The sequence below is a fragment of the Urocitellus parryii genome, unplaced genomic scaffold, assembly GCF_045843805.1.
Source record: "Urocitellus parryii isolate mUroPar1 unplaced genomic scaffold, mUroPar1.hap1 Scaffold_107, whole genome shotgun sequence".
Classification (NCBI taxonomy): Eukaryota; Metazoa; Chordata; class Mammalia; order Rodentia; family Sciuridae; genus Urocitellus; species Urocitellus parryii.
In genome coordinates, this window is record NW_027551836.1 from 344,299 (window position 1) to 359,632 (window position 15,334).

Below are 15,334 nucleotides of genomic sequence, written 5' to 3' on the forward strand. Positions count from 1 at the left end.
ACTCTGATTTAACAGCATCTCACTAACAGGATTTACCTTCAAACACCAGAAACATGCATTGTGCCATGCAAAAGGCAGAAGCACTAGATGGGAATCACTTGATGCAAATCCTCTGGAATGATGGGACAGAGTCTCTCTACCCAGCTGTATGGCTGCGAGACAACTGCCAGTGCTCCCATTGCTACCTGGATTCTGCAAAAGCACGGAAACTTCTCCTGGAAACCCTTGATGTGAACATTGTTATTAAAGACCTGGAGTTTGACAAAAAAGGTAATAACTCTTAAAAATCATTTCCTTCTCTTCCAAATAAATAAAGGGGCTAGTCTAAATTATGTCAAATAACTTGTTTTTATGTTATTATGTATATTACAACTATAGAATCATGTTAATGTAGTGCTCAATGCAAATTAATCATACTCAGTAAATGAAAGTATAAGCTATTATTATTACTTCTACCATTTTTAATAAAATCTGCATTATTGCTCATTATTCTTTCCATGAATGGCATTGAAGACACAACTATGTCAGTGGTTCTGAGCCTCAGTTTATTTATTTGTAAACTAGGGATTCTAATAAAATTTGTTCATAGTAATGCTGTCAGAACTCAATGAGATAAAATGGCTTAAAAAGAATATTTTAACATACTGCTCAACATACAGTGGACACTCAAAAAAATAGTACTGATGATTTTTTAAAATTTATCATTGTATTTTTTTATTATTTAGTAGTTGTATAAAGTTTTGCCCTGAAAGAATAGTTCTCAAAACCAAATGAGGCGTGAACAAATTTACCAGAATTCTTATCAGAAGGGAAGGTTTAAGCAGAAAGGGCATCCTTTTCTCATTCTTTTATCTTTGTCTCAACCTGAGGACCAGGTGTTCTCACTTTTATTAGTAATATTATTTCTGTCTCATTATCATTACTCTTTGTAATACCCTTGCCGGGAATCATAATTACTGTCTAACTTCAGTCTTCACAGAATATTTGGGGATCACAAGTTTAGAGACTGTAGAAAAAGGACTTTGGGTCAAGCCAAATTCTACTTCTTGCACAACTATTTTTGTGGACTCATCCTCAGATGTATTACCTTGACTTGCAAGTGATAACTAGATTCCCTGAATACCTTAAATAGCATTGAGAAATGATGCAACCAGAGAGGACACAATTATTTGGAAGTATAATGTACACTTAGGTGATATTTTCTTTCTATTACAAGGTGAATATCACATGGCCAAATGAGCATTGCAGTGAATTTGAAGCTGATTGTCTGAAGAAAAGATGTTTTTCCTGGAAGGCCAGAGCAAAACTTCAAGAAGAATTGTTTTTGCCAGGTAATCCTGCTACAGTCTTCAAAGCCACTTAAAACCATTACTATCAGTAAGGGTCTTTTTAAAAGAATTATTTTAATCGTACATAATTGGAGAGGGTACTCTTTGATAATTTGATACATGTATAAATTTCAAATCAGGGTAGTTAGTAATTTTATGGTACATACTTATGAGATGCACTATGATATTTTGATACATAAACGTCCAGATATGATCTGTATTTCTATCTCTTGATCATTACTTTGTAAGGATTTTATGGTAAGGAATTTGCTCATCAACAAATTCAAACCCTATGATTTTTAAAAAATAATATTGCCACTTATATAAAATGTTTAAAATGTTACCACTAAAGATCATTTGGGTCAAAATGAAAAGAAGTACAGAGGAGTTCTAAGACATTGAAAATAGGTGGAACAAAAGAATTGCAGCAGACTGTGTCTTTATTGTCTAAAGTTAAATCTGGCTTCTCACTGGCACTTTATAAGTGTTCCCTGAAAAGGAGCAGGATGAACCAGAGGCAGACTTCTCCTTAATAACTTTTTTTTTATGGCTGAAGACTTCCAGCTTATTTATTTATTTTTGAATTTTTAACATTTATTTTTTAGTTTTTGGCGGACACAACATCTTTGTTTTTATGTGGTGCTGATGATCGAACCCAGGCTGCACGCATGCCAGGCAAGCGCGCTACCGCTTGAGCCACATCCCCAGCCCTCTCCTTAATCACTTTGTCTTAGTGCCAGAACAACACAAAAAAGCCAAGCAAGAATTCCTAACCTGGTGTCCACAGATAGAATTATGTGATCAATGCACCCACAGAATGGTGACTTACACATTAAGTATAAGTGTGAGTTGAGCGTGACTGAAAGTATATGTGTTCATTTGCACACCAGCACATTTGTCTGGAGAGAGTGTATATGTGTCTCAAGGAGAATCTGTTGCCAGAAAAAATATTCAGAAAAGCAGCAGAGGATGGATTCTGTAGAAAAAAGAGGACTTATTTTTGAGCTAATAGACAAAATAAAATGAAATACCTAAAACAAAGAGAAAGATAATTTTAAAGTATAATTGTAGGAGATACAGAATAATAGAGCTAATGCAGAGGCATTCCTGAGGGTGGGAGGAGTGCATGACGTACTCTGCATCTTGAAGATTTGTTACACATGGGTTAAAGGCTAACTATCGTGAACAGGGTGATTTTTGTGTATTTGACAGAACCTTGACTAATACGAACACACTAATGTGACATGTTCCCTTAAACTTTTTCTGCTACTATTAACTAGACATATTGAAAGGCTACCCCTTTCAGCAACCTTGTAGAATTGTGTAACACCTCTGTGGGAACTCTTGAGTCAAACACTAAAAAGAGATTTCACCTTACTCTTTCAAATTCTCAAGAATGTGGTAATTATCCATGGTTTTGAATGCTAGACTTAGAATACATTACTGTGCCTGTCACTAATTAATCACTGCACCAGATAGCTTTACCTTTTCCTGTAGTTGTCAGTACTAGGATATGATATAGTCACCTTTGTCTTTAAGCATAGACTAATCTTGTCAAGAATTAATTTTCTCTGCTTCCTTAGTCTGACCATTCTGTAGATGACAAGGTTTTGTTCTAGTGTTTTGTGTCTAAACCACCAGGAATCCATTTTTCCCTCTCTTCAATCCTGCTAGCTGGTTGAATACACATGAGTATCCAGGGAAAAATGTTTTTTTTTTTTTTTCTGCTTTCTTCCAATGAGCACATTACTAGATTCTTCAAGGAGTATCCAGTTACACAACTTTATAGAAATTGTCTGGGTCAAATTGTAGTATCTCAAGTGCATTATCTTTTAATTATTTTAGATTTCTTCTGGTACTCAAAGTATTTTTTCTTAACTGCCCTAATTTTGTAATCCAGTTGGATTTTACTTTCATTTCCTTCAAGTTCTTCTTCAGATTATTTAAGGAAATAAAAGCCAACATTTTATTATTACAGCTTAAGCTTTTAAGCACTGTAAAAGGATATGGTCACCCCCTATTAACATTTCTTGATTGCAGTTTTACAGCTTACATTTCTCATTACTATCAGGCAGTAGCAAAGTAGAAATGATACTACACTCAGTTAAGTAGTGGAAAAAACTGATCACAATGACAGGCTGCAATAACAAATAATATAAGGAGAACTGGCTGTCATGTAGACACTGGAAAATACTTTAATGATTTAAAACAAGATCAGATTTTCAAAATATGTTCCCAAGATGTGCAGTTGGTGAGTAAAAGAAGACACTAATGGTTCATTTTGGGGATATTGGTTCTATGGCTTTTTGCCTACAGATTTTGAGACTCTATTTCATTGCCATTGCATATTTTCAAACATCAGTACTCCAGGGCACCTAAAATTGAGTTACATTTGTGGAAGGATTTTGTTTTGAATCTCAATAGCAATGTCTCCTCCTCTGCTTTTCCTAAGAGTGAGGGCCACAGGATTTTTAAAATCTGGAGTCAAGATGCAGGGCACTGGCCTTGATCTTTTCCTGGAATGAGCTGTTGAATACAAAATTAAAAAGGCAAATGATAATCAGCTGTGGGATGGATTGTGGGACAGTCATGGAACAGACTAACATGGAACAGTCACAGCTAAAAGGAAGATGTGGATAATAATCATTTTTCCTGAATTTCTATTTAGTGGTGTGCCAATTTTGTGCTGGGGAATCTGCAAGAAAATACCAAAATAGAAAAAGCATTTGTGTCCATCCTTTAAGACTTATCATGTCTAGTACAGAACAAAGTCATGAAAACAAGTAAGCAGAGTACATTAAGTATATTGAAGCATGAAGTGAAGGTAAACGGTGACCCAGAAGAAGGAATTTGAGGAGATGAGGTAATGATGCTTGAGCCAGCTTCTGAAGAATTCATCAATTTTTTAGGCAAAGACAGAAAGTAAGGAAATTCTCTACAGAGGGAAAAAAGAAAACATGTAGAAGATCTTTGAAGTGTTAAATAGAGGGATGATTTGGGGAAACTGTTATAACTGTTGGTGAAGTTAAAGCTGCTAGGCAACCCAGGACAGGGAATGGTCCAAACTAGGAAGGGGCTCAAGTGCCCTGCTTGGCCCTCCACCCACAGAAAAGAAAGATTCTTCCTAACATAGAGTCCAGATATCCCATTACATGAGCATCCCACAGATTCTCATCCTATGAGGTCAAAGAAATGAGCTGAAGATCTTTACAGGTTTAAGATCACCTTAATTTTTTTGGCTGAATTTTACATTTTTGGAGTTGAGTCAGTTGATTTTAATAAAATGAATATTATTTCTCAAATGCCTACAAGTCTGTGAACAGCTAAAATGCTTTGCTTTTGTTGCAGTCTCCCCTCCTGCAGTGTGTGTCTTTGTCCCTGGGTTTGCATTCTTCTTATGAAGAGAGTGAAAGGATCAAATTTGCATTGTAGTCCCAGCTGTGTGTTGCATGGACTGTATGTGGAGAGACAGGGAACAGGGACCCATAGCATGGCCTAGGAATGGTACCATCAGAGACAATGATGACTTAAAGGGAAGAAAGGTTGGGGAAGAATTTGTATTCAAAGAAACATATATTAACATATAGGGTGGGAAGTTGGTGGCCCCATTCTCATCTCTATCAAGTAAAAACTTGACTGATAAAGCCTAGCCTATGAATATTTCCAAATACATGGATGAAAATTGAGGACTTTAATAGAATACTAAAAACAAAATTGTATTATGCAATTGTTTTAACTTCTATGAAAAATTTCAATATAATTATACACTCGTTTTTGTGACTGGTAAGCAAGATTGACAGAACTAAACTGGAAAAAAATACTATATGAGGTACATAAAATGACTGATCTGCAAATACTTATTCTTTTATTAATACTCAGTGTCAAAATAAATGAATGTGTGCTTTTCTCTTTGGTTTTAATCATCTCTTTGAATTGGTACTAAAATATATCAGACTCTGATTTTAATATTTGTTATGGAAAATTGAATTTTAAAAGTTATAATTTAGAGAAAATATCTTTTTTTTCAATTTGAGATTATAAGCTCAGATTTCTCAGGACTCCAGGACTAAGCCCTTTATACAGTCAAAAGAGAACATTTTCCTCTCAATTCTGTATGCCTCTCTTATAGCAGAGCCAGCCTTGGCCATCTACTTAATCCAATGAAAACCCCTCAGTCTATAGCTGTAATCCCTTCCTTTGTTTCAAAAGAACAAGCCACAGAAGTAAAAACTCTCAAGTTACTCTCAGGGCCCTCTAAAATCTACTTGCCTTGCCCACAGCAAGGAAAAACACAGAGCTTTCCTTTCTCAAAGAGAACTCTGTTTACTTGAAGATGAAGATTGTTATTACAGTGTAAAGAACAGGGCTTGTTTGGTTAAGAAGCCGTTTTTACAGAACCTTGTCAAAAAGCAAAAATCATGTGTATATGTATTTAGTTGGAAACTAACACACACAATAAAAATGTCTAAGCCCATTTGTTATTTTATCCCATCTCTGAGCCTTGACCCATCCATTGTTGGGAGTCTTCGATGGAGCGAGGGGAGTGAGGGTATTTATTTCACGGATTACTGTCCTTGGGGATTATAAACAGAGATGGAAGATTTTGTTTTTCATTTCTCAGGCAGCTTTAACATGTTCCAGGGTCTCCAAGTTACCAGGTCACAACGGCTTCTGAACAACCTTGTCAAACAGCTGCAATTGAGCCACAAGGCCATCTCCCAAATATGCTTATCTCCCCCCCAAAAGAGACCTAATAAAAAAACTTTTCTGAGGTCTCCTTGGCTCATGAGCTGAGTCTCCATTCTGTTGAACCTGTTATATGTACAAAAGGCCTCTTGACTTTTAGATCTTTGGAGTTTTGATAGAATATACCTACCTAGTTATCTGTGAGATTACTCTGTTCCTTGTTGATGTCTTTTAATGTGTCCTACTTTTTTTCTAAATTAAATATTATTTTGTATTCCTACTTAATTTCCTCATTGTACTTGGTAAACTTAGATAAAATATCTAAAGGATCCAATGTCCTTCTAAGAGACTGGATTGCCCTTGTTCTGTCAGCCCAACAGGGAAGACAGAGCCTGGAGTGATCTACATTATTATAATAATAATCTAGAGGTTGTGCCCACAATTTCTAGATTAGTGGTCTCTTTCTTACAAGCTTAGCTTACTTTTTTCTATACCCCTGGAATGAGTTTTATAACATTGCCATTTGGATTGAAAATTTAGAATTACGAATTTAGGAATTTATTCCTAAGGGTGACAATTTCAAAAAGTAAAGTTGTATGTTAACTTCACGTTTCCCAAACCTACAGATAAGGTATAAATTTAGCCTGACATTTTTGCTAGAGCCTACATATCAGGAAATTCACTAATCAAATAAATAAATAATAACTAGTTAAAAATTATTTCTTCTTATTTCTGGTTTTACTTTGCTTCTTCAAGATGACAGACTATGAACTATACAACCTTAGTATTGAAGTTGTAGGTATCTTTATCAGATTTAAATTTCTTCTTTTAAATTTCAAGCCCAGACTTTCAAATATGTCCATGGAATAGCGATGTGCTATCTTTTTTGGAAAAAAGAGACAGATTTTTTTTCCCATTTCATTCTGTGGATTTGCCTAATTTTAGTTGAGCAAATTAGAAAAAGTTCTACTCTGATCAGTGAGTTCTCTAACTTTACTGATTTTTTTATCTTGAAATTCTATGTTTGTATCAATGCATAACTTTGCTCTTAATCAAAAGGGCACTAGAGCACTGAGATTAAAGTACTGTGAGCCCTAGGCCTTGATGGATCTGTGACTTTAAGCAACTCATTCAACCTTTCTAAGCTCCAAAATCTATCTGCTTGATAGTATGCAGCCACCTTCTTGATTAATGCAATGCTAAGTGAAAGGCAATGCTGCAGGGTAAGTAGTTACTTAGTTTTCACAGGACTCCCCTGACATGGATATAAATGAACACAGAGCGTAGCCCTGAGAGTTTTCTTAATGCTCTAGACAGTATATTATTCTTTTTTTGAATGCAGAGTCCTATCATAGAAATTCTTTCCTCCAGGTGGCTTTCAAGTTTCCATGAACACTGTTGGCACTGAGAAGAATGATATTTAACAGGTTATAGAGGCAAATATTGCACAAGCTGTATCTTATGACAACTTAGTTGGAACCTTTATTTATCATTTCATGCCTGGATTCCTGAGTTAACTAGGCTGTCCACAGTAGGCTTGTACAACTATGCAGAGTAATGTCCCTGATACACAAGATCATCTCCCCTCCCCCTCTTTACTTTGGTGTCTCCTTGCTTGAAGAATAAAATCTAGCTATCATTTGGGCTATTAAGTCATTCTACAATCTGGCACCCCCTCCACAAGTGTGTGGACTTTAATTCCAGTTCTACCTGCTTCCTGGATTACTTGTTCTACTTTTTCTCTCTGGGCAAACTTCACCTATTCATCTTACAAGGTATACTCACATCCCAATGAAGCCTTTTACCAATTATATACTGGTAGCACTGAAATACAAAGTCATAATATAACAATGGAAACCTACGGTGTTTTTTTAAAATTTTGTTAGAAATTAAAAAGGAAGTGAAAATCTCTGCCCTAGTTTCAGTGACTCTGAGTTTCTCTAGAAAGCTAGGAGATGCTCCATCTCTCCCTGTCTCTCCTGCTTGCACATTCTTCTCCCTTTCCTTTGTATGAGGGTTTTCTCTTAATCCTAGGCATTTGGTTTAAATAATTGCTCTTCAACTTAGCTTTTCTTGACTGAGACATGTAAATAAGTTCCCCACCTCAACCCCAACAATTGTTTTCTATTTTCATTGACCCTACTGGTTACACTCATAACACTTGCCAAATTTTTTTATTCTTTATGTTTTTCTCTCTGCTTCTTTGTTTATACAACCTTTTCCCTTTACAAAGGCAGCTATCACATCAACTGTGTGTGTGTGTGTGTGCGTGTGCGTGCACGTGCATTTGATCTCTTGCCCCAACAGGGCATTTGATAAATATGTATTCAGTATAATTTCCACATCATGAGGTAATCACTGGGACTGAGGTATGTACCAGTGCTGGGAGGCTAGAGGATACAGGCATCTAACCCACCTTTAGCAGATTCAGGAGATTTCCAGTAGCAGGGCATCACAGAGGTTGTTGGTGCCCCTCAGCACTCATCCTACACAAGCCAGCACCTTCCAACTGCAAAATTGCCACTTGCCTTCCCTGTATGGGGGAGCATGCTCTGCTTGCACATAGGGAAGACCAGAAAGACCCAGGAGTGAAGAGTGGGTGTTTGGGCCTCTGCATCTCCTTGCACCATAGCTGGAACACCACTAGAGTATAATTCTAGAGTCACTGTATAAGGTCCCACATTGCCAAAAGCCATAACCCACTCACTGAAACTCTTTCCACAGGCTTTCTACTCTCTTGCATCCCCATCTCTTTTTAGTGCTTACAGGACTAACTCTTTAATAAATTATTCATATTTGAATCCTCCTCTCAGGAATACCTCTTAAGAGACAACAAGTAGCCAGAATTTTTGAAAGACACATAGAATTCCCTGAACACGAGGTGAAAGAATATACAAAAGAAAGCAATCTCTCAAATAGTGCTGGAAAAGAGAATCAAAGCCCTATTTCCTTCCTTTCAGGTACCTTTTCTCTAACAGCAGTCAGACTTTGGTTTTGGTAGGGCCCTTTCTCTTGATGCTCTTGATGCCATTTCAGAGCCAGAAGCTTAATTCAGTGCAGGTAGACAGAAGGTCCTAAACTCCTGAAATAACACATTGCAAACCAACATGCTGTGCTCATAAATTTTTAGCTAAATATCTTCTTTGTGTCTTTTCCTTTTTTAAACATAACTCAGGCCCCTGGAATGTGGTGCTTAACCTTCAGAAGGAAACCTGTACAAATGATTCCTTGAAAGCCAGTGTGTGGCCTGTTCATAAATTTTATGATGTGTGAAGCACATGTTCAAGGAAGCATTTATTAGTAAGAGCATTAGTTAAATTAGGAAGAGTGGTTCATACCTTAAATGTGCCATCATTTTCCATTCAGTTTATGTATTCATACCCAAGCATGAAACTTAAATTTGTTTTTAATGTATTCTCTTGGCAAATGATTTACTCTGGTCCGATATATTTTCTTTTGGCTCCTCTGATAGTTAGGTTTTGCAGTTGGTAGGAAATAGGAAAATGTTCTTAAATTACTCTTTCAAGGTTAAAGTTTTAATATTGTGTGCAGATATCACAGAATAATTTACCCATTAGAGTTAATGAAATAGAGTACTACTACTTCTCTCTGAAAATTGGCGTTTTATATTCAAGAGAGCATGATGAATTTGGAAACTGGCTAGTCACAGGACTGTCTCTAAAAGTCACCTTTAGTATAACACAATGTTTGAGTGGTTCATATTTAGTAATAGGTTCTTTGATGGGCTGTATCCCTCCGTTTTGGATGTTTGCAAAGCTCCTGCAAGGGCATTCCAAAATGAGAGCTATGGTTAAAAACATTAGAAGTTCTACAGAACTTAAAAACTATTGCAACTGTATTCTTGACATTAACATTCTGAAAGCTGTATGTTATTTATAATGTGGTCTGTGCTGTATATTTTATTGACAGGCTTGTTTCTTTCCAGAGTCTCTGATATGTGAATATGCTTAATTTTACATATCTAAAGAGTAACATTTATTACAAGAATCCAAATCTTTCCATATTGCTAAAATTAAAAATAATGGAGTTTTGTGTGTATGCATTATTTTATAATGGAAAAAATAACTCATATATAAACAAAAATTCTTGCAAAGGTGTTATAAAAAGTATATTCTCAAGAAAAGAAGAAAACATGCTATAAATATAATAGTATGTCCCTTAAACAGAGTTTTCTAAAATATACAAATAAGTCATAACACAAACTCAAAAGTTTTAAAAACAATTAGATCTTGTGAAAAAACTTTTAAATCTCTGTTTATTGTAGCTTACTATCACACAGTCACTGAAACTCTCTGAAAGGTGATACTGGCCTTAAATAAAACCAAAAAGGAATGGATCAGTGAAATACATTGGCATGAATTAAAGAAGCTAACGTTAGCTGATTTTTAAATGTGCAAAGCTTTGGCTCATTTCACAAAAGGTAAATAGTGATGTTGTTGCAGGGTTGTGCAATGAGCCCTATTCCTAATGTTTTCTCTGCATTTAAAATTCTGACAGGGAGCCAAGGTTTAACGTTAAATACCCATGATCAAACAAGTTCAGACAAAGTGTTCCTCATTTAACTTTCCCTGCTTTCTGTATTACCTAGTAGACTTCCTTTATAAAGGTAGGACAAGCTATGGACATTTAGACATAGGATTCAAAAATGCCTATGATGACAGCACTTCAAGGTATCAAGTGTTTATGTACAATTTTTGAAATTACATACCTGGGGACCTGTCACCTGGATTTGACCAGCTCTGCAAGTCATTAGCTATGTGCCTTGGACACCTAGTTCATTTGTTATAGCAAGGGAATTCTGAAAGCATCCACCCCATGTATTTGTTGTGGAGCTAAAAAAAAATGTTTTTAAAACTTGTAGCACTGGGATTACTCTTAGAAAGTATTCAGCAAATATTAAGTATTTTTATTGTTATTATGGGTCTACTCTGTGCGAGGCACTATGTTAAATGCTCTGCATAATCTCATTTCATGGTCACAAAAAGACCTACAAGACAAATATAATTGTCCCTGATTTACAAATTAAAAAACTGAAACTCAGAGAAGAGCCCCGAAAACTTGCTAGTAAGAACAATGAATAAAACCCATATTAGGACATCCAAGTTCTGCCCATGCCTATATGTCACCAGTCATATGTGTCAATTTAAATTTATTTAAAATTTAATAAGGTAAAAAATTAGTTTTTCAATTTCATTAGCAGGATATCAAGTCTCAGCAGCCATTGGTTGCTAATAGTTATGGCACTGGATAGTGCAGATAATAGAATATTCCCATGAATTCAGAAAGTTCTAATGAACATCACTATAATCTATACCAGTCTGTCTAGGCTGACTTACAATAGCAAAAAAATGTGTTTTCTAAAAATTATAATAAATTTTCCTTAATAAGTTAGAAAACCTTGGTGATAAAGACGATGAATTTGTTATAGATACACATACAGACGGTAGCTAATTCCATCCAACAGGCTGCATAAGAATGGAAAACATGTATTTGCACAAATTAGCACCGTGCCAGAATACTAGAAAAACCCTCAGTGGTAGTATAGGCAAAATTTTACCCAATGATAAAAAATAATGGTGATGGGAAATCTAAAGCCAGTATGAAAATGCCAAATGATTCTCTAACATTCATCCAGCTCTAGTACTATGTGGATCCCTAATTTTCTTCTGAGAATCACTAATGTAAAAATGTTCTCACATTTTCTTTTATATTTCTGAATATAGTCTGTATAGAAATTAACTTTAGAAGGAAGATGGTGACTGGTTATCTACTCCCATAACACTGATATTTGCCCCAGGAAATTTTTCTCCTAGCTGGAAACCAAATGACCTTCCTAGACAGGCAATCAATATGTAATACACATGACATTTATCATCTTCTTTTTGCAGACCTTTTTGATTGACATCAGATATTACAATGTAGGGCTTAAAATGCAATGAGGAAATGGGAGTGTTAAAGCAAACAACCACATAATTTAATATTCAAAACAAAGCCAAGTAGATTCCTCCTTTGAACAGAGTCTCTTTCATATAAAGCCAACTCTGTTTGACTTTAGAAGAAGAAATGCTTGAGGCATGAAGGAACACACCTGAGTAACTTCATGCATGTAAAAGAATAGTTGTCATTATAGAGAGAGTTTTAGATAAAGATCAAAAGACCTGATACCTCTTAAACATTCATCAACTATGGTATCTATCCTATTGTGTTTTTTATTTATATATTTTTGTTGGAACGTTATAATGGTGATATCTGTTCTTACATTCTCATATATACACACAGCATAACCATATAATCTGGTCAATTTAAATCCTCAGTGGCTCTCTTTTCTTTCCCTCTTCCTTTCCCCTGAACTCCTTCCACTACCTCTACTGGTCATACTGTGTTTTAATTGTTAGCTTCCATGTCTGATTCTACCATAGACTGTGAGCTCCTTAAAACCTACTGCCTACCCATAGTTGATTGTGACATGGTAAAATGTTGGGTTTATTGAAAAGACAAGTGAACAAATAATTATTGGGTAGCTAATGTGCTCAAGAGATGCCATCCTACTCTGAAAAAAAAACAATTAAGGTAATTATTCTGAAACCTCCATACCTCATGACTTCTATTGGCTCATCCAACCTTCTCTGTTTTAATGCAACATGGACCATGCTTTTCTTTGCCAAGGTGACTTGGTTACTATTTTGGTTAGTCCCACAGAGAGTAAAGAGTTAAAGTGAAAAATTAGGAAACAGTAACTAGGTAACTCTTTGACTTGCTAAAATGATATAGTAAGTCACTTGAGCCTTTAGAATCTCTTCAATACTAAAGAGAATTAATGCATCTGAATTAATGTATCTGCCAGGTAAGCTTAGTTTGGAATTTAGATCTTGAAAATTCTAGTTTATTATGCAAGCTTTCATGATTAACAACCCAGAAACATTGGCAATATATGCATTAATCACTTAATTTGGACTTCCTGAATAAACTCACCTACTCATTCCTGCAAATGTCCTCATACAGCTAGCTGGTTGAAGAAGGAGGAGGAGGAGGAGGAGGAGGAGGAGGAGGAGGAGGAAGAGGAGGGGGAGGAGGAGGAGGAGGAGGAGGAGGAGGAGTGGGAGGAGGAGGAGGAGGAGGAGGAGGAAGATGAGGAGGAGGAAGAGGAGGAGGAGGAGGAGGAGGAAGAAGAAGAAGAAGAAGAAGAAGAAGAAGAAGAAGAAGAAGAAGAAGAAGAAGAAGAAGAAGAAGCAGCTCAATAGCTGGCCATATCTTTGCACTACTGAAGCTACTGATTCCTGAAATAACTCCTAATTCTGAAGAGCAAGCCATGATGACACCAAAGAGAAAATGATTTACAATTCACAAGTACAAGTGGCACTGACCCATTCTCCATTCTGAAACTGAGGGCTCTGGAATTGGTTTCCATAATGTGGTATATTCCTTAGTTAGAAAAGGGAGTGCTGCCCAGGATAATATTGAGATATTATGTTCTAATTCTATCACTTGTTAGGAAGGTTTGCATTTCTAAGGCAATTTCCTTCCCAAGAAAGGAAGAAATGATATGGATTAGCTAGCATTTGGTCCTTCCTGAATTAGTTGTTAGTATCTGAGGTGTTTCCCTTGGAAAAATTATATTTCCTCAGTGCTCCATTTCCTTTGGCAAAGCCTAGTTTGCAAATCAAATACTTTTTACATTTGTTTTTCATTATGTTTTCACAGATCAACATTTTGATAAGTAATTAATTATCAGGAAGGAGAGGGTTAAGGAAAGGCATTTGACTTTTATATCCTGCATATCACCTCCAAAGCCATCTATGCCTCCCAGGAACACACCTTCATCTTTCCTTCACTATGACCAACTCTCACTGACTCCAAAGAACAACATGATCCCAGAGACAGTCTGATAGCTTTTAATCAGGTGAAATAGAGAAAGAAAGGACTATACCCACCCTCCTAACAGAATAAGCATATGATATTCTAGTCCACCATTCTGATTTTATCATCCATTTGGAGTTAAGAAATAGAACTTAGCTGTTAACACTCACAGTGTTTCAGGGTCACTTCTAAGCAGTATCCTGGAAGGGAATTTCTAAGAACATAGTTAAACAACATTCCCTCAATAAATGTAGTATGCTGAATACTGATTATGTGCCAGACACAGTTGTAGCAAGAGGCAATGCTCCCAGGAAGCAAGGCCTGGTGACAGGCATTTCTGGTAAAACTAGCATTTAGTAATCTCCATGATCAATTAAAGATCAACTCTAGTGATCTAGTCCCTTCTCTAAGGTTCCTGCCTTATATTAAACCAATGTAATCTCATATGATTTCATTTCTTTAATTCACAGAACATCAATACTGGGATTCAGAGCTCCAGCTACCTACTCTAAGTTTTGAAGATGTTTTAAAAAATAATGAACATGCATACAAGTGGCTCTCCAGCCTTAAGAAAGTAGGCATTGTGCGACTCATCAGAGCATCTAACAAGCAAGGAGAAGTAATAAAACTTGGGAAAAGGATTGGTTTCCTCTATCTCACATTTTATGGGTGAGTTACCAGATATTTTGTATTGTGCCATCACAAAGACAGTTTGATATATTTTCCAAAGTGGGTACTCATTTGGTTGAAAATACAGTAATGTCCATGTTGTCTTAGGAAGCCACATGGAAAGAAGAGTCTAAAAGAAGAATTTCTCTGAGAATGACTAGAATTTTTAAAGAGCCCAAAAGATCAAAGACCTCAGGTAACAAAGACATTAGGCTAGTTACAGGTGGTATATTACTCAATCTTCTGTAACAAAATACCAGAGAGTGGGTGATGTAAACAACAGGAATTAATTTTTCTCATAGCAACTGGAAGTCCAAGATGAAGGTAGTGACTGACTAGATTAGTTTATGGTAGGGCTTCTTTTACTGGTTTTCACCTGATTCTCTTGTTTTTCTCCATGTGGCCTTTCCTCTGTACACAGCATACTCCTACTGTTCCTTCCTCTTCTTATGTAGACAACAAGTCTTATTGGATTAGATAATACCCATAAAATATTATTTAACCTTAATTACCTTGTTCAAGGCCCTATCTCCAAATACATTGGATGTTTGGGTTCTGAAGATGAATCTGAAGGACACAATTCAATTCAAAACAGGTAGGATGAAAGATTATGTTTCTCTAAGACTTTTAAAAAGCACTCAACTTCATAAATGTTAAAGTTGATTAAAGTTCTACCTCTCAAGATTTGGCACAAAATAACATTGGATCCTAAGGAATTGAAATCAGCCACCAGATGTAAAAAGATAAAATAACATCCAGAAAATTGAGCCTAT

General features: G+C 36.0%; 1 protein-coding gene across 1 annotated transcript; it reads left to right on the forward strand.

Annotated features, from left to right (window-relative positions):
- The first annotated feature begins 53 nt into the window (after positions 1-53).
- Positions 54-14,753, forward strand: LOC144251554 (gamma-butyrobetaine dioxygenase-like). Its single transcript, XM_077794405.1, has 4 exons — positions 54-269; positions 1,214-1,331; positions 14,363-14,561; positions 14,670-14,753. Exons 1-4 carry the CDS (start codon positions 54-56, stop codon positions 14,710-14,712), a joined length of 576 nt encoding a protein of 191 aa, XP_077650531.1. The 3' UTR covers positions 14,713-14,753.
- The last annotated feature ends 581 nt before the right edge of the window (positions 14,754-15,334 follow it).

What these genes read in the sequence shown, in the direction of transcription:
- LOC144251554 (XM_077794405.1), top strand. Translation starts at nt 54, where the DNA reads ATGCATTGTGCCATGCAAAAGGCAGAAGCACTAGATGGGAATCACTTG. An exon ending in ACCTGGAGTTTGACAAAAAA is followed by an intron (nt 270 to 1,213) that starts GGTAATAACTCT and finishes TCTTTCTATTAC; the next exon opens with AAGGTGAATATCACATGGCC. An exon ending in CTCTATCTCACATTTTATGG is followed by an intron (nt 14,562 to 14,669) that starts GTGAGTTACCAG and finishes ATGTTGTCTTAG; the next exon opens with GAAGCCACATGGAAAGAAGA.